The 21901-nt window shown below is 35.2% G+C and overlaps 1 protein-coding gene across 1 annotated transcript in view; it reads right to left on the reverse strand.

Annotated features, from left to right (window-relative positions):
- Positions 1–21901, reverse strand: part of COL24A1 (collagen type XXIV alpha 1 chain) — a 384282-nt gene that overhangs the window by 291581 nt on the left and 70800 nt on the right. The window contains exons 9-13 of the mRNA XM_068540226.1: positions 21543–21587; positions 17596–17649; positions 16528–16572; positions 9895–9948; positions 5632–5676 (exon numbers count right to left, since the gene is read on the reverse strand). Coding sequence (XP_068396327.1) covers positions 5632–5676; positions 9895–9948; positions 16528–16572; positions 17596–17649; positions 21543–21587 — 243 coding nt within the window. The remainder of the gene's footprint in view (positions 1–5631; positions 5677–9894; positions 9949–16527; positions 16573–17595; positions 17650–21542; positions 21588–21901) is intronic.

Consider the following 21901-nt stretch of genomic DNA (forward strand, 5'->3'; position numbering starts at 1 on the left):
ACATATGCTTAGCCAAAAATTTCTTAAATATGGGTCCTTTTTAGATTTCAGCATTTCCAGGTTTCTGTATTTTCTTTCACATGTATGGTTTCTGTCAGCTCTTTATTTTGGCCTGGATCCTTTAATTCTGCTTCTGTATTTGAATATCTACTTCATATATAACAACAAATAGTATACATAATTTAATAAATGACCAAGAGAAAATGGCTATATTTGTATTCACACACCTAATATCTTTCCACATCAAAGAGAGTGGAAATGTTAGCAAAAGATATCTTCCTTTTACTATTATTAAAACAGTAATAAGTGACAATTCTTCTCATGGAATTTGAATCATCTAAATTGAAATATAAGTGTCTCATGCCACATAATATCCCATACTAATATGTTTGCCCTTACTTAATGTCAAAGATATCTGAAGATGATTTTACTTATAATAAACAGAACATGGTGGAGCATTTATGCATAGGATAATATTCTGGAACAGTCTCTGAGGTCAACCTTGGCATAATTTGACTTGTGGGTGTAACTGTATCTTATTCTAAGTACAGTGATTTCCTCATAAACATGATCAAATCATCTTGTGGTAAAATCAAGAGAAAGTACATATAGCATACATGACACAGTACAGCACTAGACAGATTTTTTATAATAAACACTATTTAGGAAAAACGGAATGCATGTGTTTTTCAAATATAATTTTTCTAAGATGTAAATCTATTACAAAGGCATATATCTTTAAAGAAATAAGACTTTACAAATTTTGTAATATAAAGAACAGTGCACTCAAAAAAAAGAACCCAGTGATCATTCCATTCACTATTTTTCCACAGTTTTCTTGAACTCCTCTTTTGAACTCAATAGCATCTGTTGGATAATTTTATAGTTCCCTATGGAGTAAGAAACCAGAAGTTATCTATAAATTTCCATGGACGATTTTACAGTTCATTATGGAGTAGGGAAGTAGATAATACCTATATATCGTCAAGATAAAGTTAAGGGACTTCCGTGGTGGCACAGTGGTTAAGAGTCCACCTGCCAATGCAGGGGACATGGGTTCGAGCCCTGTTCCAGGAAGATCCCACATGCCGCGGAGCAACTAAGCCCATGCGCCACAACCACTAAGCCTGCACTCTAGAGCCTGCAAGCCACAACTACTGAGCCTGTGTGCCACAACTACTGAAGCCCGTGTGCTCTAGGCCCTGTGTGCTGCAACTACTGAGCCCACATGCTGCAACTTCTGAAGTCCACACAACTAGAGACCATGCTCCGCAACAAGAGAGAAGCCACCGCAATGAGAAAGCACGCGCACTGCAACCAAGAGTAGCCCCCAATCGCTGCAACTAGAGAAAGCCCGCATGCAGCAATGAAGACCCAACGCAGCCCCCCCAAGGAAAGATAAAGTTAATATCTATATAAGACCAGCTATATTAATAAATAAAGATGGTAGCTACTTAAGTGATATATCAGAGACACTCTGTGAAAATGTTTCCTCAGCAATGCCTAAAATTCCACCATTAAAGATTACTTATTTTGTCTTAAACTATACTTAAAATATAATTACTAATGGGTAAGGTAATACTTTAAGCACTGGAAGTAATATAGTAGCATAAATAAATTAATTAGTTCTTTTACTGACAGCATACTTTGGTAGGAGATGGATGAAAAAAAATCAAGACATAGAATGGAGAAGACAAGAATAAAGAAGATGAACTTCACCTACTGTCAATTTTGAGACACCCCAATCTGCATATTTAGATTAGATATTTGACACATAATAGAGGTACTTCTGTTGGGATATGTGTAAGAGGGATAAAATGTAAAGAAATAATATACTAACATTCAGAAGTATAATAGAGTGTAATCAAATGAGATAGCATACAAAGTATTTAACAAAGTCCTTGAGACTAAAAATTGGTGATGATGGTAATGATGATGGTACAGTTTCTGCTGTTATAATTCTTACAAGATTAACTTTAATGTTGAATGTAATTGCAAGAAAACAAAATGTTTGGCTTACTTTTCATTTCTTGATAGTTTCATAAGTTTATCTTAATATGTTTAAATCTTTAAAGTGAAACCACTCCTATTCAACACAGTTTTGGAAGTCTTAGCCACGGCAATCAGAGAAGAAAAAGAAATAAAAGAAATACAGATTGGAAAAGAAGAAGTAAAACTGTCACTGTTTGCAGATGACATGATACTATATACAGAAAATCCTAAAGATGCCACCAGAAAATTACTAGAACTAATCAATGAATTTGGTAAGGTTGCAGGATACAAAATTAAAGCACAGAAATCTCTTGCATTCCTATGCACACTAACAATGAAAGATCAGAAAGAGAAATTAAGGAAACAACCCATTTACCATCACAACAAAAAGATTAAAATACCTCAGAATAAACCTACCTAAGGAGGCGAAAGACCTGTACTCAGAAAATTACACAACACTGATGAAAGAAATCAAAGATAACATAAACAGATGAAAAAATATACCATGTTCTTGGATTGGAAGAATCAATATTGTGAAAATGACTGTACTACCCAAAGCAATTTACAGATTCAATGCAATCCCTATCAAATTACCAACGGCATTCCTCACAGAATTAGAACAAAAAATTTTACAATTTGTATGGAAACACAAAAGACCCTGATAGCCAAAGCAATCTTGAGAAAGAAAAATGGAGCTGGAGGAATCAGGCTCCCTGACTTCAAACTATACTACAAAGCTACAGTAATCAAGACAGTATGGTACTGGCATAAAAACAGAAATATAGATCAATGGAACAGGATAGAAAGCCCAGCGATAAACCCATGCACATATGGTCACCTAATTTATGACAAAGGAGGTAAGAACACACAATGGACAAAAGACAGCCTCTTCAATAAGTTGTGCTGAGAAAACTGGGCAGCTACATATAAAAGAATGAAATTAGAACACTAAGACCATACACAAAAATAAACTCCAAATGGATTAAAGAACTAAATGTAAGACCGGACACTATAAAACTCTTAGAGGAAAACGTAGGAAAAACACTCTTTGACATGAACCACAGCAAGATCTTTTTTGACCCACCTCCTAGAGTAATGAAAATAAAAACAAAAATAAACAAATGACCTAATTAAACTTAAAAGCTTTTGCACAGGGGCTTCCCTGGTGGCGCAGTGGTTGAGAATCTGCCTGCCAATGCAGGGGACACGGGTTCGAGCCCTGGTCTGGGAAGATCCCACATGCCACGGAGCAACTGGGCCCGTGAGCCACAATTACTGAGCCCGCGCGTCTGGAGCCTGTGCTCCGCAACAAGAGAGGCCGCAATAGTGAGAGGCCCGCGCACCGCGATGAGGAGTGGCCCCCGCTTGCCACAACTAGAGAAAGCCCTCGCACAGAAACGAAGACCCAACACAGCCATAAATAAATGAATAAATAAATAAATAAAATTTAAAAAAAAAAAAAAAAAAAAAAAAGCTTTTGCACAGCAAAGGAAACCATAAACAAGATGAAAAGACAACCCTCAGAATGGGAGAAAATATTTGCAACCAAAGCAACAGACAAAGGATTAATCTCCAAAATATACAAACAGCTCATGGAGGTCAATATCAAAAAAACAAACAACTCAATCAAAAAATGGGCAGAAAACCTAAATAGATATTTCACCAAAGAAGACATATGGATGGCCAAGAGGCACGTAAAAAGATGCTCAACATCACTAATTATTAGAGAAATGCAAATCAAAACTACAATGAGGTATCACCTCACACCAGTCAGAATGGCCATCATCAAAAAATCTACAAACAATAAATGCTGGAGAGGATATGAAGAAAAGGGAATCCTCTTGCACTGTTGGTGAGAATGTAAATTGATACAGCCTCTATGGAGAACAGTATGGAGGTTCCTTAAAAAACGAAAACTAGAACTACCATATGACCCAGCAATCCCACTACTGGGCCTATACCCTGAAAAAACCATAATTCAAAAGGACACATGCACTCCAATGTTCATTGCAGCACTATTTACAATAGCCAGGACATGGAGACAACCTAAATGTCCAACGACAGATGAATGGATAAAGAAGATGTGGTACATGCATACAATGGAATATTACTCAGCCATAAAAAGGAACGAAATTAGGTCATCTGTAGAGATGTGGATGGACCTAGAATCTGTCATACAGTGTGAAGTAAGCCAGAAAGAGAAAAACAAATATTGTATATTAACACATATATGTGGAATCTAGAAAAATGGTACAGATGAACCTATTTGCAGGGCAGTAATAGAGATGTAGACATAGAGAATGAACATGTGGACATGGTGGGGAATGGAGAGGGTGGGACAAATTGGGAAATTAGGATTGACATATATACACTACCATGGGTAAAACAGCTAGTGGGAACATGCTATAAAGCACAAGAAGCTCAGCTCGGTGCTCTGTGATGACCTGGATGGGTGGGATTGGGGGTGGGGGGTGGGGGGTGGGAGGGAGGTCCAAGAGGGAGGGTATACAGGTATACATATAGCTGATTCACTTCATTGTAAAGCAGAAATTAACACAACATTGTAAAGCAATTATACTCCAATAAAAAATAAGTTTATCACATTTTGCCCATATGTCATGAAAAATAAATCATGTTCTTCTAAGTAGTGTGAGGTAGAAGACAGACAGCAGAAATCCAGGATCTTGGATTTACATTCGAAGGAGCTGGGCTCAATTCTTTATTTTACCACTTTTAACCATGTGATTCTGAGCAAGTATTTTAACATCACTGACCCTCGTTCTCCTCACCCATATAATAGTGCCATTGTCCTATTCTATCTTCAAGAAATATTGCAAAGCTCAAAGAATAAAATGCTTTAAAAGGATATGAATATTCTGGTGAGATTTGTAATCCTTTAGTATTATAATCAGGATTTTAATTATACACACCAGAATTTTAGAAAAGCTGTTATTAAAGACAATTTTCTTCCTCACAGAGTAGAGAGCAGAGTATAGCACAGAATGTCTTACCCTAATAAATATCTTTGAATTGTAATAAAAAACAGCACAAGTGAAAAGCAGGTGGCTAATTAGCTATACTAACACAGCCAGGATAACCGAGGATGCTTTTTCTGAACCACGGTTTTCTCATTTGTTAAATAATGGGGTATTAGATAATGTCAAAATTTCCTCCCATCTCTGAAATTATTATATTATCTGGCAGAATTCACTTTACTTGATTTTTTTTAACATGAAAATATAAGAAACTAGTTTCTGAGCTAACTTCTGAAGCAGGCATTTTAAAAACCTCTAAAACATGAGGGTGAATAGTGCTTTCATTAGTGTTTTAAATTGTTCATGTATTTCCTGTGACATTTTAATTTTAGCACCTTGTCATGGGGATAAAGGTCTCTCCCACTGGTATATTAAATGGGTTAGAAGTGTTACATTTCGAGTTATTTTTTAATCTAAATACCCCTTCACATTCTCAGGTATTACTGGATAGGCTGTTAAAGTGGCAAATTTTAAACTCTGTTGAATGAGATGGATTGTGATAACAAGAACAACGGCTACATTTGTAGTTTAACAGGTGAGAAATATGCATATAATTAGATTATACTCCTCTAAACCAAACCTCATAAAACAAGAATCAAATTACCTGTCTTCCCTTAAGACCCCTCTTTCCACGGATCCCAGGAGCACCCTAGAATGTGAAAAAGTCAAAAGTAAATATTTGTTCCCTTCTTTGATTGGGTTGCTTGGTTTTTTGATATTGAGTTGTATAAGCTATTTATATATTTTGGATATTAACTCCCTGTCAGTCAAATTATTTGCAAATATTTTCTCCCATTCAGTAGGTTGTTTTTTTTGTTTTGTTGATGGCTTCCTTTGCTGTGCAAAAGTTTTTGAGTTTAATTAGGTCCCATTCATTTATTTTTGCTTTTATTTCTTTTGCCTTAGGAGACAGATCCAAAAAAACATTTTATTTTTGGATCTGTGATTTATGGCAGAGAGTGTTCTGGTTATGTTCTCTTCTAAGAGTTTTATAGTTTCAGATCTTACTTTTAGGTCTTTAATCCATTTTGAGTTTATTTTTGTATATGGTGTGAGGAAATGTTCTAATGTTCTTTCACATGTAGCTGTCCAGTTTTCCCAGCATCCAAAGAAGACATACAGTTGGCTACCAGGCACATGAAAAGATGCTTTACACTGCAAATTATTAGAGAAATGCAAATCAAAACCACATGAGATATCATCTCACACCTGTCAGAATGGCTATCATCAAAAAGAACACAAATAACAAACATTGGTGAGGATGTGGAGAAAATGGAATCCTCCTACATTGTTGGTGGGAATGTAAATTGGTGCAGCCACTATGGAAAACAGTATTGGTGTTCCTCAAAAAACTCAAAATAGAACTACCATATGATTCAGCAATTTCACACCTGGGTAAATATCTGGGAAAAACAAAAACACTAATTCGAAAAGACTCAGGCACCCTGATGTTCATAGCAGCACTATTTACAATAGCCAAGATATGGAAAGCAACCCTAGTGTCCATCAACAGATGAATGGATAAATATATCCATACGTGTGTATATATATATATACACACACATATGTATATATGTGCTTGTGTATACACACACACACGCATATACACATACACACAATGGAATATTACATGCCCATAAAAAATGAAATTCTGACATTTGCAGCAATGTGGATGGATCTAAAAAGAGAATATTCTCTCTAAAAGAGAATATTATGCTTAGTGAAGTAAGTCAGAGAAAGACAAATACTGTGTGATAATTCCACTTATATGTGGAATCTAAAAAATGAAACACACAAATGTATATAGCAAAACGGAAACAGACTCACAGATACAGAAAACAAACTAGTGGTTATCAGTGGGGAGAGGGAAGGACTGAGGGGCAAGATAGGGGTATGGGATTAAGAGATACAAATTACTATGTTTAAAATAGATAAGCAACAGGGATATATATTCTACAGCACAGGGAATTATAGCCATTATTTTTTAATAACCTTTAATGGAGTATAATCTATTAAAATACTGAATCAAGATGCTGTATACCTAAAAGTAATATAATATTGTAAATCAACTATACTTCAAAAAAGTAAATATTTGTTGAATCAATTAATGAGTTATTTTTTCTCAACCATCAATTTATGAAGTATGCCAAAGAGAAAAATAAGTTATCCTTTAAACTGGTGTGATATTCAAAAAAGCTTCAATGTATTAATTTAACTCAAGTGGCCCCTTTTCTTCTTCATAACAAAAATCTTGATTTTATTCAGAAATCCATCCCATCTGTATTTCCAAATGGGATCCCGCCATTCCTCTGGTGATAGTTATTTGTCCAGAGGTGGCATGCAACCAAAGTTGGTACAACCAGACAAACAGGAAGTCTTATTTTCTGTACCCAACAGACAATTACCTCCTCTCTGTCTCCCTGTCTCTCTGGCTGGACATACACAAAGGCATATTTAACCCTTGCACTGGGAATCTTGCAATCATATGAGAAACCAGCCTTAGGATAAAGCCAGCGTTAGTCAAGGCAAAGCAGAGAGAAGGATAATGATATCACTGTGCTCAGGATCATATTGTGCCTAGATCCCACCTAACCTATGGGTTTCTGGTCATAAGAAGCAGCTGTAGGGCATAGTACTTATGTACTCAGTCTTTGGAGCCAGAATATCTATGTTCAAATCCTGGCTCTGCTCTTATTACCTATATATAGTCTTAGGTAAGTGTGTGTCTCTGTATGCCTCATTTTCTTCATCTATAGTGAGAAAAATAATACTACCTATCTCACTGAGTGTTGTGAGATTAAAGGAGTTAATTCGTATGTAGTATTTGCACAGCGCCTTGCATATATACGTAACCATTCGATAAATCATTTGCTGTTATCATTATCATCATTTATTTTAAATTTCCTCATTTTAAAGCCAGTTTGAAATGGGATCTTCTGTCACTTGCAGTCCAAAGTGTATTAACTGATAAAAATCCCTTGAGACTTATAATCACTTTTACAAGCCTTAGGGACTAAGAAATATGTCAGAACCATGTAGCTTGGGATTTTTGTATATACAGACAAGTTAGCAGATATCAATGGTTGAAGTAATCCATTTACTTTAATTCAACAGTGCTTAATAAATATTCATCTAATATTCTCTATTGAAAAAAGAGTTCAAAGATGAGCAATATGACTCATTTCATGAGGATTTCACGCATCTTTACATAATATAGCCAAGCATTTAAGAAAAATAATTATTTTCTAAAACTTTAGTAGCTTCAGTAAATCTCAGCAGAAAACCTAAGGATAGTGCAGATAGAATTATATAAGAACTTTTTCATATATATATGCATGTGTATATTATTGACTTCCAGAAAGAACTTTTTCTTCCCATTTGTTTTCAGGAGTGATTAGAACATTATTTTCTTTGGCTTTTCTCTACTTAAATATTTCATAACATAATAACAACACCCAGTTAGCTATACCATTCAAGGTTTTAGTTAGAATTTTGAAGTAGCCTAATAATATTAGGACATGGTACCTATAATAGGCAGAATATCACAAAAGGGTCTTATATTTATGATTTGAGACAGTCTTGATATATTCATATAAACTAGTCGAAATTACTGAGTATGATTATAGGCATTGTGCCTACTGATAGTGTCACAGGGATCCTTGAATTCAAGATGATGACATTTTGCAAGGACATATAACTTTCGTTTATTTATTACATCAATTACTAGAAATAACTTCATTCAAACAGGTCAGGGAAGGATTGTATCATAAGCAGTACAGTAATTAACAATGTAAACTATATATACTCCTTTGGGTCTGTAAGAAGCAGTTCAATTCTTTGCATGATAGATTGGAAACATCATCTGTAAGTCTGCTGTGTTACATAGCAGTTAAGTGGCTTAGTTGTAGGATCACACTGAAGATACTGTTTGCAAGTGAAAGAAATGACCTGTGCGCTCACCACAGGAATATCTTCACCTCTTATCACCAAAGACAACTAAACATTTTGATTGCCATTACAGCACATGTAAACTCTGAATGTTTCTTCTCTGTGGAGGCATTCACAAGTAACTACAAGAAAATGTGATTTAAGTCACTCACTCAAAAAGCTATACATTTGAAATATTCATCTAGCAAAGAATAATCTGATTTATTTTCATTTGCAAAAATCAGTTTCCAGATATGAAAAAATCTTTGCCTGAACAGCACTTGTGTAATAATAGAGTTAAATGCTAAATTCTGAATATGATTGTTTTCAAACCTGAGAATATGCTAATATTGTTTATTCTACTTGTTTTTAATTAATATTGACAGTGTAGATGAAGAAATGCAACTAGAAATCACTGAACTGCGTATGGCACTGAAAACTAGATATGACGAAGTTGGAATGCCAGAACTCTGTATGTATCTTGGTTAATTTTTATAAGTAGAACAAACCATTTGGCAAAGATTCTACTTTATTCACAAGTACCTACATTTATGAACAGCTATCTTCCACTATTAAATTAAACAAAAAAATATATCTTTTGAAGTTGATTTATTACACATTGCATTGTAAAATACAAACCCTGCCAAGAGTTTATACTCAAATCAAAGATCACTTACAAAATAAAATTTTCATAATTAGATAGTATCAATTTGTGTTTTTTAAAAGTTAAATTTAAAGTTGCTAACCATAAATATTTATATCACCTCACTTACCTAAAACACAATTCAGTAAAATTGAAGAGAGTTTAATTATATTTCTGGTAGGTGACTTTCCTTAAAGCTGGCTTGTTTCACTGCCTGACATCTGGGTTTATGAGCCCTGTTATACTTTATCCTAAGTATATCACATTGGAAATAATATTCGAAGGAAACAGACTTACTCTTTCTCCTTCAGGTCCCAGTTGTCCTACTTCTCCAGGAGAGCCAATGAAACCCTTAAAGTAAGCAAATAATCTTTGTATTATCTCACTTAAATATTCACCCTGTAAATAATTCTAAATAGAGATACTTAACATTTATTCCTAGTAATATGAAATTATAAGGCATAACAGTTTGAATAATCTTGTGTCTTTTCTTCTAGAAATTACAGTTCAATCTTTTCATTAAAAAAAAAAAAAGTAGGAAATGTAACTTAAGGCATGGTGGCTAATAAAAATCAACAAGCCCAAATTCTTTTCTATATTGACTATCACAAAGGGCAGAAGACACAGATATACTATTAACTAAAATGTAAGGCAGAATGGAGGCATCCAAGAAACAGAAGTATGGAGGAGGAAGAGATTCATTCCAATGTGGCAGGAGGTAAAAGCAGTCAGAGGAGGTTTCAAAGGAGACTGGCACCTGAGGTAGGCCTGTGGAGTAGATAAAGTCTTGATAAGCAGAGGATGGAGAAAGAACACTCCAACCAGCACTACAGTAAGCAGAGATAAGATAGAGAGGACTCCGGGAGCGTTTGTAAATGGTTAACTGACAGTTTCTTACGTGTAAGATGCTTTGGAGAGAAGCAGACCCATTGTGCCCTCAGGGAGATTCCAATAGGTCTGAGAAACAAGGCGTAAAATAACAATGCAAGCTACTTTATACTACCATACTTTAGTTATATCTCACCTGTGGCAAATAATAACCTGTCTCATCAATTTAATAAATAAAGTGTACAGTAGTTTAGAGAATAGATTAAGGAGAGTCTTAAATTTCAGACTAAGAATTTTATACTTTATAGTTCAGATAAGAAGCTACTGGACTTTGGGGGAGTGTGGTAGTGCCCTGATGTTAAGCTGTTTTTCTAAAATATTAATCTGTGGACAGGCTACAGAATACACCCCAGACAGGAAACACTGAATGTAGGAAAATGTGTTAGAGTGCTGTTTCAATGGTCCAAATTTGAAGGAATATGAGTCTGGGTCACTCATTCACAAAACATCATTTTAGTGCCCACTGTGTGCCAAGAATTGGAATTATAAAAATGAATATGAAAATCAGTGCCCCCAAGAAGTTCATGGTTTATTAGGAAAAAGAGTCATACAAATAATTGTAATATCGTAAGATAATTGTGACATGATTATGTGATATGTGATGTGATAAATACAAGATATAGAAGCTGAAGGCAGAATGACCAACTTTGCCTAGAGGGAAGATTTAGGAAAGTCTTACAGAGGAGGCAACATTTAAGCTGAGTCTTGAAGGAAAGGAAAGGCATTTTATGCAGGGCTAACAATGTGTTATCAATCAATCAATTAAAATAAAATGACATGGCATTTTCATAGAACTGCAAATAGTTCTGTGTGATTGGTAGGCAAGAGCGGGGGTTGGGAAGGCAACAGTGGCTACATCATGAAAAGTCTTTTATGTGATGACGGAAAGTTTGGGATTTATACTGAGTCATCAAAAAAAATTTAGACAGACTTTTGATATAATCAACTTTGCAGTTTATAGAATTCATTTGGATTACAGTGGTTCAACTGGTCTTTGTATCTATCTATAGGATTGAGGCAAAGATGATTCTAAGGTTTATACTGGACTGATAAGCAAATGGTAACCACTGACAGAAATATGGAAAAGAAATAGGAAAGCTAATAGTTTAGTAGAAAGAGGATGAGTTCTGTTAGTCATTTTGAGATTGTGGTGATGAGGAGGCATTCAAATTTAATTATCTTGGCAAGAAACTGGAGATGTGGGACTCATAGAAAGAGCTCACAGAGTGATATAAGATTTGCAGGGCAGGGGCTTCCCTGGTGGTGCAGTGGTTGGGAATCCGCCTGCCAATGCAGGGGACACGGGTTCGAGCCCTGGTCTGGGAAGATCCCACATGCCGTGGAGCGGCTGGGCCTGTGAGCCACAACTGCTGAGCCTGCGCGTCTGGAGCCTGTGCTCCGCAGCAAGAGAGGCCGCGATAGTGAGAGGCCCGCGCACCGCGATGAAGAGGGGCCCCCGCTTGCCGCAACTGGAGAAATCCCTCGCACAGAAACGAAGACCCAACACAGCCAAAAATAAATAAATAAATAAATGAAAGTTAGCTTAGATTTGAAGGGCAGGTGGGTCAGAAGCCTTAAGGGTAGAATAGAGCTCTTAGGAGGAAACAAAGAGAAATTTACCTGAACCACTGAGAGGCTGAAATGGATGGAGATGGGAGAAGAAAAATGGTTTTATGAACACAGCGGAAACCCAAGGTATAAAAGAATTTGAAGAAGAGATACAGGAGGCCATTTTGACTAAGTTCGAAATAAAGTCTACTTATTTTGACTTAGAGAATGGGTGACTTTTCAGAGTATATTTTTCCATAATAGTATACATTAAGAAAGAACTCAGATTTTAAAAAAGTAAATGTCATTTGTACACCTAGAACAGCATTATTCACAATAGCCAAAAGGTGGAAGCAACCCAAATGTTCAACAGATGAAAAGACAAACAAATGTGGCATATACATACAATGGAATATTATTCAGCCTGAAAAAGTAAGGATGTCTTGACACATGCCACAAGGTGGATGAATCTCAAAGACAATCATGCTAAGTGAAATAAGCCAGTCATAAAAGGATAGATATTATATGATTCCACTTAAATGAAGTACATAGAGTAGTCAAACTCATAGAGACAGAAAGTTGAGTGGTTGCCAGGAGCTGGGGGGAAGGGAGAATGGGGAGTTACTGTTCAATAGATATAAAGTTTCAGTTTGGGAAGATGAAAAAACTCTGGAGGTGGATGGTGGTGATGGCCACACCGCAATGTGAATGTACTTATTGCCTCCCGCTATGGACTGAATGTTTATGCCCCTCCAAATTCATACATTGAAGCCTAATCCCCAATACGATGGTATTTGGAGGTGGGACCTTTGGGAGGGAATTAGATCATGAGAGTAGAGCCCTCATGAATGGGATTACTGCCCTTCTAAAATGAGATATGAAAGAAATATGATTGCTCTCTCTGCCACATAAGGATACAGCAAGAAGGCAGCACTCTACAAGCCATGAGGTGGGCCCTCATGAAACACTGGATCTGCCTTCCCAGACTGAAGAACTGTGACATATAAATGTTGTTTAAGTCACCCAGTCTATGGTCATTTTTATTATAGCAGCCTATGACACCAGTGAACTTACATTTAAAAATAATTAAAATGGCAAATTTTATATTAAATATGTATTACCACAATATTTTTTTTAAAAGTAAGTGTCTCAGGAAACATTTCTAAGTTTCCTGGAATAAGAACCATGGGAAGCATTTAGTTCCTGAGGGTGAAAGCTAGTTGGGTGTTGCCATAGTAAGACGAGCACTTTTCTTTGACAAGGAAAAACACCTTTAAAATTCCTGTGTTCTACAGAGTGTATGAATGAATAAGCAAAAAATAAAATAAAAGAGAAAAAATAGTTTCCTTCTAATTAACTTTAATGATAAAACATCTATAATTTGTTTGCTTGAAAGCCAAGCATCTGAAGGATGGGGAAGGTTTCTTTTAAAATGAAGCATCCAAAAGTATTTCTGATACCAAAACGTTTACGATTATGATGACAAGCTACATGTACTTTCAGAAATATCACCTACAGGCGGCCTCAAGTTTAGAAACAGTTAACTTTTGTTTTAATATACACAACTGGAGTTTTGCTTATAAATAAAAAGAACAAACACCCTAACTGATGTACACTTCTCAGTAAACTAAATACTCAACTGAAAACTCAGGAGCTAAAAAGTCAGACCTCTACTCAACAAAGTCTGCACAGAGTACCAGCACAACATTTTACAAGTAAAGATTTTAAAGGGAACAATGCTATGCGTAACTATGTAGGTGTTTCAGAAAGGTTTCTTGAGAATTATTATGCTGATTCTAACAGAAATAAAATGTCAGCAGCATCCACAAAAGAAATCATATGGGGTTGTGGTCATTCTCAAAACACTACCACTAAATTGGAGTTTAGTGTAACGTAATGTAAATTGGAATTTAGTGTAATGAAACAAGGAACATAAAAAATAATAAGGGACTTCCTTGGTGGTCCAGCAGTTAAGACTCCACGCTTCCAATGCAGTGGACGCGGGTTTGATCCCTGGTCGGGGAAGTAAGATCCCACATGCCATACAGCCAAAAAATTAAAAAATTAAACAGAAAACACATATGCTTTTGCTTTTTTGGATTGAAGGTTGTATATCCAGGTAGAGGCAATTTTGTGTCACCAGCAGGGCCACTAAAAGGTTGGGGGAGGCCTACATACTTCTACTTTTTGAGCCACCTAGCACCTTATTACACAAAGAAATACAAAAGGAGGGTTACAAAACGATTTATTTTAAACATTTACATTTTTAAAATAATTATCTTAACACCAAAAAATGCAGTCAAACAATGATGCCAGTCAAAAGGTAATTTATCATGATTTATAAAAATATTAATTCATATTGTATAGCATGTGGTATATAGTCCAGTAACAGGACCCAAATTAAATGAAAAACATAATCCTGTCAGTGTGATTTTATGATTTTTGTCTTTTTAACCCTATTTGGAGTTAATGTCTAAAGTCTACATTTGAGACTCTTCGTGAATATGAAACCTAGAGAAGTGACTCTTCTGACTCTTCCCTCACTCCCAAAGGAAAATGAAAGGTTAAATCAATTAAATTAGTCAGAAAAGGATTAGATTTGTTTTTTTTTAATGCTTTTATGAAGTTGGCCATCAAAACCTAAAAAAACTTAAAAAGAGTTACAACCTACACTATAATTTTCAGTACAAATGGGGAAAAAAGCAACAAAAGGATGTATAATATAGTACAAAAATGATATAAAGAAGAATTAGAAAAGTTATAGGAATCACTGAAGCAAGATGAGAAAATGTAGTAAGAGAAAACTGCACAGTGCCAAGTAACAGGTCTAGGAGTTTAGCTCACATGCAGAAGAAACTCCCAAATTCCAATAATAATGATAAAATCTGCATAGAAAGTGCATGCCATGTGCTAGGCACTGTGCCTTAAGAATATTAATTAAGCTCAGGTAGTTCTCATAACCACCTAAAGGTAGGTTTCATGATCACCTTTTAATAAGGTAAGAAAAATGAGGCACAGAAGGGTTGAATGACATCTAAGGTCACAAAGCTAGTAAACAAGGGGTTAAGAAAAAAAAAAAAAAAGAAGTGGTCCTTGTCTAACTCCAAAGCCCATGTTCTTTGTCCACTAATCTCTTCTTGCTTTCCAAATCCAAGTCAATATGTGCTTTCGGTGCAGTTTCCAATAAAGAATACATGACGTTTCCCCATTATATTTTCACTTAATGCAAGGGTGGAGACAGCATGGGATAGTAAAACAGTACAGAGCTGAAGGTGAGAAAACGCTGGTCTGAGTTCTGCTATGACTTTGTCAAATCATGTCAGTTCCATAGCTTACTGTTTTCTCATCTGTAAGATGGAGACAATACATGTGTTCTGCTACTTCATAGGATTGATAGCAAAAGAAATATGAAGTATTTGAAAATGTTTAAGAATTTTTTAAAAATTAAGGCATCATTATAGTACATACTGTCTAAATACTTTTTGTTTTCCTTATTTCAAAAAGGTATTTTAGATAATATAAGGCAGATGCAGATTCCGGAAAACAACTGGCTATTAAAAATAGAGAATTTTGGGCTTCCCTGGTGGTGCAGTGGTTGGGAATCCGCCTGCCAATGCAGGGGACACGGGTTCGAGCCCTGGTCTGGGAAGGTCCCACAGGCCGTGGAGCAGCTGGGCCCGTGAGCCACAACTACTGAGCCTGCGCGTCTGGAGCCTGTGCTCCGCAACAAGAGAGGCTGCGACAGTGAGAGGCCCGCGCACCGCGATGAAGAGTGGCCCCCGCTCGCCGCAATTAGAGAAAGCCCTCGCACAGAAACGGAGATCCAACACAGCCAAAAATTAATTAATTAATTAATTAATTAATTTTTTTTAAAAATAGAGAATTTTAAAAACAAAAATTTTAGTTTACTAATTTTTCCTAGAACCAGCTTTGATTTTAATTTGTGGCACACTACATAACACATCACAGTAATTTTTTTTGTTTTACTCCCTTAATGATTAAAAGTGGCTAACAACTTCTTTAACGGTTGGAAGTGCAATGGTATATGCTTGAATGTGACAAGCCCATTTCTTTCTCTGCAGATATTTCTTTACTCCAGATAGCTTTTGTATTATTATCGCAGCCTTGAGTGCGAATTTTTTGCCTCTTCATATTTCTTTCATCATTATTTCTTAGGTCTATATACGTCCACACATAAATAATACTACAAATGCTTAAAGGGCATATTTTCAACATACCAGACGTTTTGCTAGGAGCTAGCAAAATAAATGATGTAGATGTAGGAGCTATCAAAGAATGATGTAAAACCTACCACCATAAGACTGCTCTCTATGGCCTTAACAGTAAAAATGTCTATTTAATAAGTGTGTTTCTTTCCAGGCTAAACCTGCATTACATTCAAAGTTTCTATGAAGTGTGAAAATAAGTATTTTGTACACTTCATTCTACTCATATGCAAGCATACTTAACAAAATGATGAAAATGCTTACTTACTCGTACACCTTTAGGTCCTGGATTACCTTCTGGTCCAGCTAAACCCTAGTGTGAATAAAAGGCATCATCATCATACTACAGTACTTTTTAAAGAGTTGTAGATAAATAGATTAATAAAAAGGGCACATAAAAGGTATCATTTTCACAAGTATAAACTTCAGAACTCTGTATACTTAATGAAGACTATATACATTCAAGGAATTTTAGAATTTCAGAACCAAAAGAGGCACTGTATATAATCTATACACGAATATATTTTAGATACCTAAATAAAGTAGATTAACACATTGTCAGTAACAAAAATTATTTTTTAAGTTATTTCTTATTGGAAAACTGTGTTCTTTTAAAACACTTCTAATTAACTTATCTAAAATACATTTTAGATATATAAAAAGTATAAAGATTTTATATAAATGTAGTTTTCTAGTATGCTAAATGAATAATTAATTTCAAGAGTAAGTAATCTATTCATGAAAGCCTAAGAAAGAAAATTGGTTCTCTTATTAATCTATATGAAGTAGCTAGAGAAAGTTAGAAATTAGAGGGAAATAAATATGAAATGATTAGAATGAATTTTCACAACAGTATACAAAGACTTGAATCCAGTTCAGATAAAAGTATTCAGATAGTGGTACGTGCAGTGCTGCCAACTGTGTCCCAAGTGTTTATAGGTGTATTATTAAAAAATGTTGCTTATCATATAGAGTCTTAACTTGTACCATCACTTCATTTTAGTCAGTGGCAGTACTGTAAAATCAGTAGCAGGGTTGTTTTAACATTTTATTAGCCCACTGGGCATTTTAACTTAGAAGGTTCCATTGTATATTACTCACATCAAACCTGTTTAAAAATCCTACTCCCATTTTAAGCAAAATTTTCTGCAGTAAAATTTTTGAAGGATTTTTACAATTTTGATATTAGAATTTTTGGAATTATTTTGCTATGAGTAATTCATTATTTAATAAAAGTAAACCAATTATCATTTGAACACTAACTCTTGAAATCAGAACATACAATGTATTAACCAAGAGGAACATAAAAAGAGAAGTTTAAATATAGTTACCTCACCTGCCTGCCAGGGTAACCACGTGAACCAATATTACCAGTGAATCCTGGAATTCCCTAAAATGAAAAATAATGAAACAATACAACAAAGTCAAAAGAAACCCAAGGAAACAAAATTGGTTCATTCATAATACCCAAGTTTGGAAAGAATATTTTTTCCATATAAAAATTCTAAGGGTCCTACACATTGCTTATCTGATTGAAGTCATCTATTTAAAATGAAAATGAGATAAAATTGCTAAGTAAAAGTAAACACAACTATTAGATTAGGGACTTAAATGAGACACTGATTATTAGTAATGATAAATCTAGGGTAGAAAAATACAGTGATACATAACTTTTAAAAAACATATTAGAGAAATGGTGACAGCAGTGATAAATTTCATAGATTCTTTATTATGTAAAATTCATTTCCTGTTTGTTGTTTGGAAAAGAGATCATAAAAGACACTAGCTCTTTTGCCCCTCTGATCTGAAGTATACAGAAGAGTGTTACCTCTGGTTTAACAATAGAAATACTTCGAAATTCCTAAAATTTGGAAAATCTAGAGAAAAAACAGACCAAGAAAAAGGCAAACGGAGCATCACAGTGGAAAGTTTTTGCCCTCCCATTCCATTAGACTTGTAGGCTCCTGATTTGTCCTTCTCTCCACTTTTCTCAGAATCCATCTCTCAGTTTTGTTTTCTCTCATTTCTCCCTGTTGTCTCCCACTTCCTTCCCTTGTTCCAACAATTACCATTTACTTAGCACTTTTTTATGTGCCAACCCTATGCCATGCACTTTACGTCTACTTTACATCTATGAGATAGATACTATTTTCTCCATTTCACATTTGAAGAAACTAAGATACAGAGAAGTTACGAAACCTGCCCAAGATGGCACAGTGAGTAAGTAGCAGAGCCTAGATGTGAACCCAGACAATCTGACAAAAGTTGTCACGTGTGTGTATGCACAAACACACATATATATACATGTGCACACATACATACATATATACATATACATACAGACATCTATACATATATATGGCAACGAACTTAACAGAACGTGAATAAACAGTTGCCTTCTGAGAAGTACAAAAAATTTTCTTCTACATGTAGAGAGGTTATACCCTATAAATTTCAGAAACCATATTTATGTACTAGATATTACCTTATTAATATTATATATAATACATATTTTATTCCTATAACAGCATTTATTGAGCACCTATCATGTACCAGGCACTATTTCAAGAATTTTATATGTATTATCTTATTTAATCTGCTCAAACCCTGTAAGGTAGATACCATTATCCCTATTTTACAGATGCGAAAAATAAGACATGAAGTGTTTGTCACCAGTGGGAAGTCACTCAGCTAGTAAGTAGAAAGCCAGAATTTAAATCAGGAAGTCTAACTCCAGAGACCACCATTCAAGGCTGCCTCCCTAGTATAGGTTTGAAGTGCAAGTAACTTAAAGTAGTACTCTAAGGAAAGCCCTGTAATTATGAGACTTGCTTCAGTCTATTTACAACTGCTTCCTTTGTTCCCCATCCAATTCTAAAACACACAGGCCTATATCCAGACATCCACAAAACCTTATACTTGGGTATGCCAATAGAAAAGACTGAAATAAATTTAAAAAGCTGTTTTTATTTTGTAGGTTCTGGCTAATGCCAATCACCATCCCTTTCATTAGTTTCCTAGCCAACTTAGGTTAACTGACCTCAATTAAAAAGCAATCTGTTATAAGACATAAATGAAATCTGATTTTGAACGGATTTTCATAGAGGATGTTAAGACAACATGTAGATATATAACACATTCCAGCTGCACAGAGAAATACACAAAAGGACACCACTGGATGACTAAATCCTGCTCTACTGGAATAGCAGTAAACAAAGTCAACGAGTAAGCTTTCAGCAGTCTTATGTGGCACAAACATATTCTAAGCCAACCACACCCTAAAATCACTTGGACAACCAGAGCAGCTCAAAAGAAACTCAAAACAAACACTATACCTCAATTCACTCTGCATTTAAAAAATGGCTCACTTAAATCTGTAGATCGAATGGAGGAATTCAGACACAAAGTTGTATCTCTACCCCTGGAAAAATCAGGAATAATAAACCTGCCCCAATCCCACTTCTCACTCTAAGAATTAAAGCACACGCTCTGAGTCAGTCAGACTTCACTGAGTCCCGGCACTGCCAGCATGGGTCCTCCTTATCTCTTAGCTTTTTTCATTAGTAAAATACAATAATAATATCTAGGTCACAGGATTATTGTGTAGAGAGAAGAGAACAATGTGTAAAAATATACTTAAAAGCAGGTGTAACTGCAATAATTCTTAGTGTTGTAGAGTATTAAATGAGTGAACATATGGAAATATTAAATAAATAATTATACTACTTGAAGTTCCAGTTAACAGTAGTACAGTTTGGCAACTAATAAAGACTCCGTAAATGACAGCTCTTATTACTAGAGCTTGCCCAGATGGTATAATTACTTTCCTAAGTGTTTGCTGGCCAGTTTAGAGATATTTACAAATTTTCCAGAAGGGAATGTCTCCTAGCTAATTAGTTACGCTCCTCTTAATGTCCACAGTGTTTCCACAGTTAAAATGCAAAATGATTTTAGTTGTCCCTCACAGTTATCACCAATTTTGTCTTTTTTCTTCTGGAAATAAATAAAATAGAAAGAACTGATTCCAATAATACATTTTCCAACCTTTAAAACTGATTTCAGACTCTTCTCAAAAGCATACCACCCGCAGAACAATGACATGTATACTAACAAAATCAGGTTATAGAACAGTTGCGAGTAAACTGGTCAGTACTGACAAATGGTCAATTTTTCACTTACTTGTGATGTGTCAGGTTTTCTTCATTGAAATCTACACAGAATTTCTGCCAAAGCAGTATTCTAGGGATTTATTTTTCCTCCCCAGGAACTAATCCCTCCTGCCCTTCTGATTTTTTTTCCCCATAAATGCTCAAATGCTTTTCAGCCCTCATTTGATCCTCAGGAAACTGAGATTTTACTTGCTACAGATACATATATCGCTTGCCATGTCTAGTAATTAGCAATCTTGAAAAATTGTGCCTCAGGGACTGAGTAGAGTGTATTGTCCCTCTTACAATGAATAAAAGAGAAAACTGGCTTTATTTCTTCATTTATCTTTCCCTCAGGGATAATCCATCACTTTTCTTTCTGGAGCTCCCTTTAGGGCTTCCTGAGGCTCTTTGCTAAATCTCCAATAACGATTTGTCACCTTAGTTAGTACCTAATCTCCTACCCTTTTCACTGATTTCTTCATACTGGCCTAGTATATATTGTATTGAAAACAAGAGATATGACTTTATTTCTTCCTATGACATAATGATACATTATTTTATGGTGGGAGAGAGAAGGAATAACATGATCAAAAACTAAATAGTTCCCAAACTATTTTGACTTTTACATATGTGTGTATGTGTAGAATAGACAACAAACAGCAGATGTCCCATTCTAGTTTGGATTGTTATTAAAATTTATTTGCATTCCTTCATGCAAGGGTAGGGAACTAACAGCTGTGGATAGACTTCGGAGAACAGGAAAGCCCCTGAAACGTACAGAAAAATCAGTGCATATGTGTGTGTGCATATGCGTGTGTGCACATGCATGGATAATCCGGGGACAGGATACACAGCATTTATGAGATTCTCACAGTGGTTTATGAACAACAGAAGTTTAAGACTGCTGTTCTGGAGCATGTTAGGCAGACAGTGAAAGTCAGTCTAAGATATGAAAAAAACCCCACAAGATTTAATAGATAATAAATTAGGTTTTTCCTATACTAAACAGAGTAAAAAGCATTAAGAAAAATTGAAAGAGTTACATGGGGGAAAATAATCTCTCAATGGAGTTCCCTACCATGTGTCTTTTTCACTGGAGAAGATGCAAGTCTTATAAAGGAAGAATACTTACTTGTTCACCTCGGAGTCCTGGGAGCCCGGGATGTCCTTTGAGACCCTGCAAGGGTAAAGGTGAAGACGTACTATGAAAAGTAAACCCATTTGAGCCAAATAACTAACCACAGTTGTCTTTCACCCCAACTTTTGGTTTTCCCATTAATACAAATGTAATTCTTACTAATCTATTTCTTATTAAATGTAATCTTTTAAATTTAATAAAAATTTAATTTTTATTAAATAATAAATTCGTATTAGTAATTCTTAATTAATTTGGAGTGCTATTTGAATGATTTGTTATCAACTAAAATGGTTACATAGTATTGAATTTAAAAAAACAGCATCTTTTATAAAAGGCTGGTATCTAGCAATGGA

This window comes from Eschrichtius robustus, chromosome 3 (genome assembly GCF_028021215.1).
Source record: "Eschrichtius robustus isolate mEscRob2 chromosome 3, mEscRob2.pri, whole genome shotgun sequence".
Taxonomy (NCBI): Eukaryota; Metazoa; Chordata; class Mammalia; order Artiodactyla; family Eschrichtiidae; genus Eschrichtius; species Eschrichtius robustus.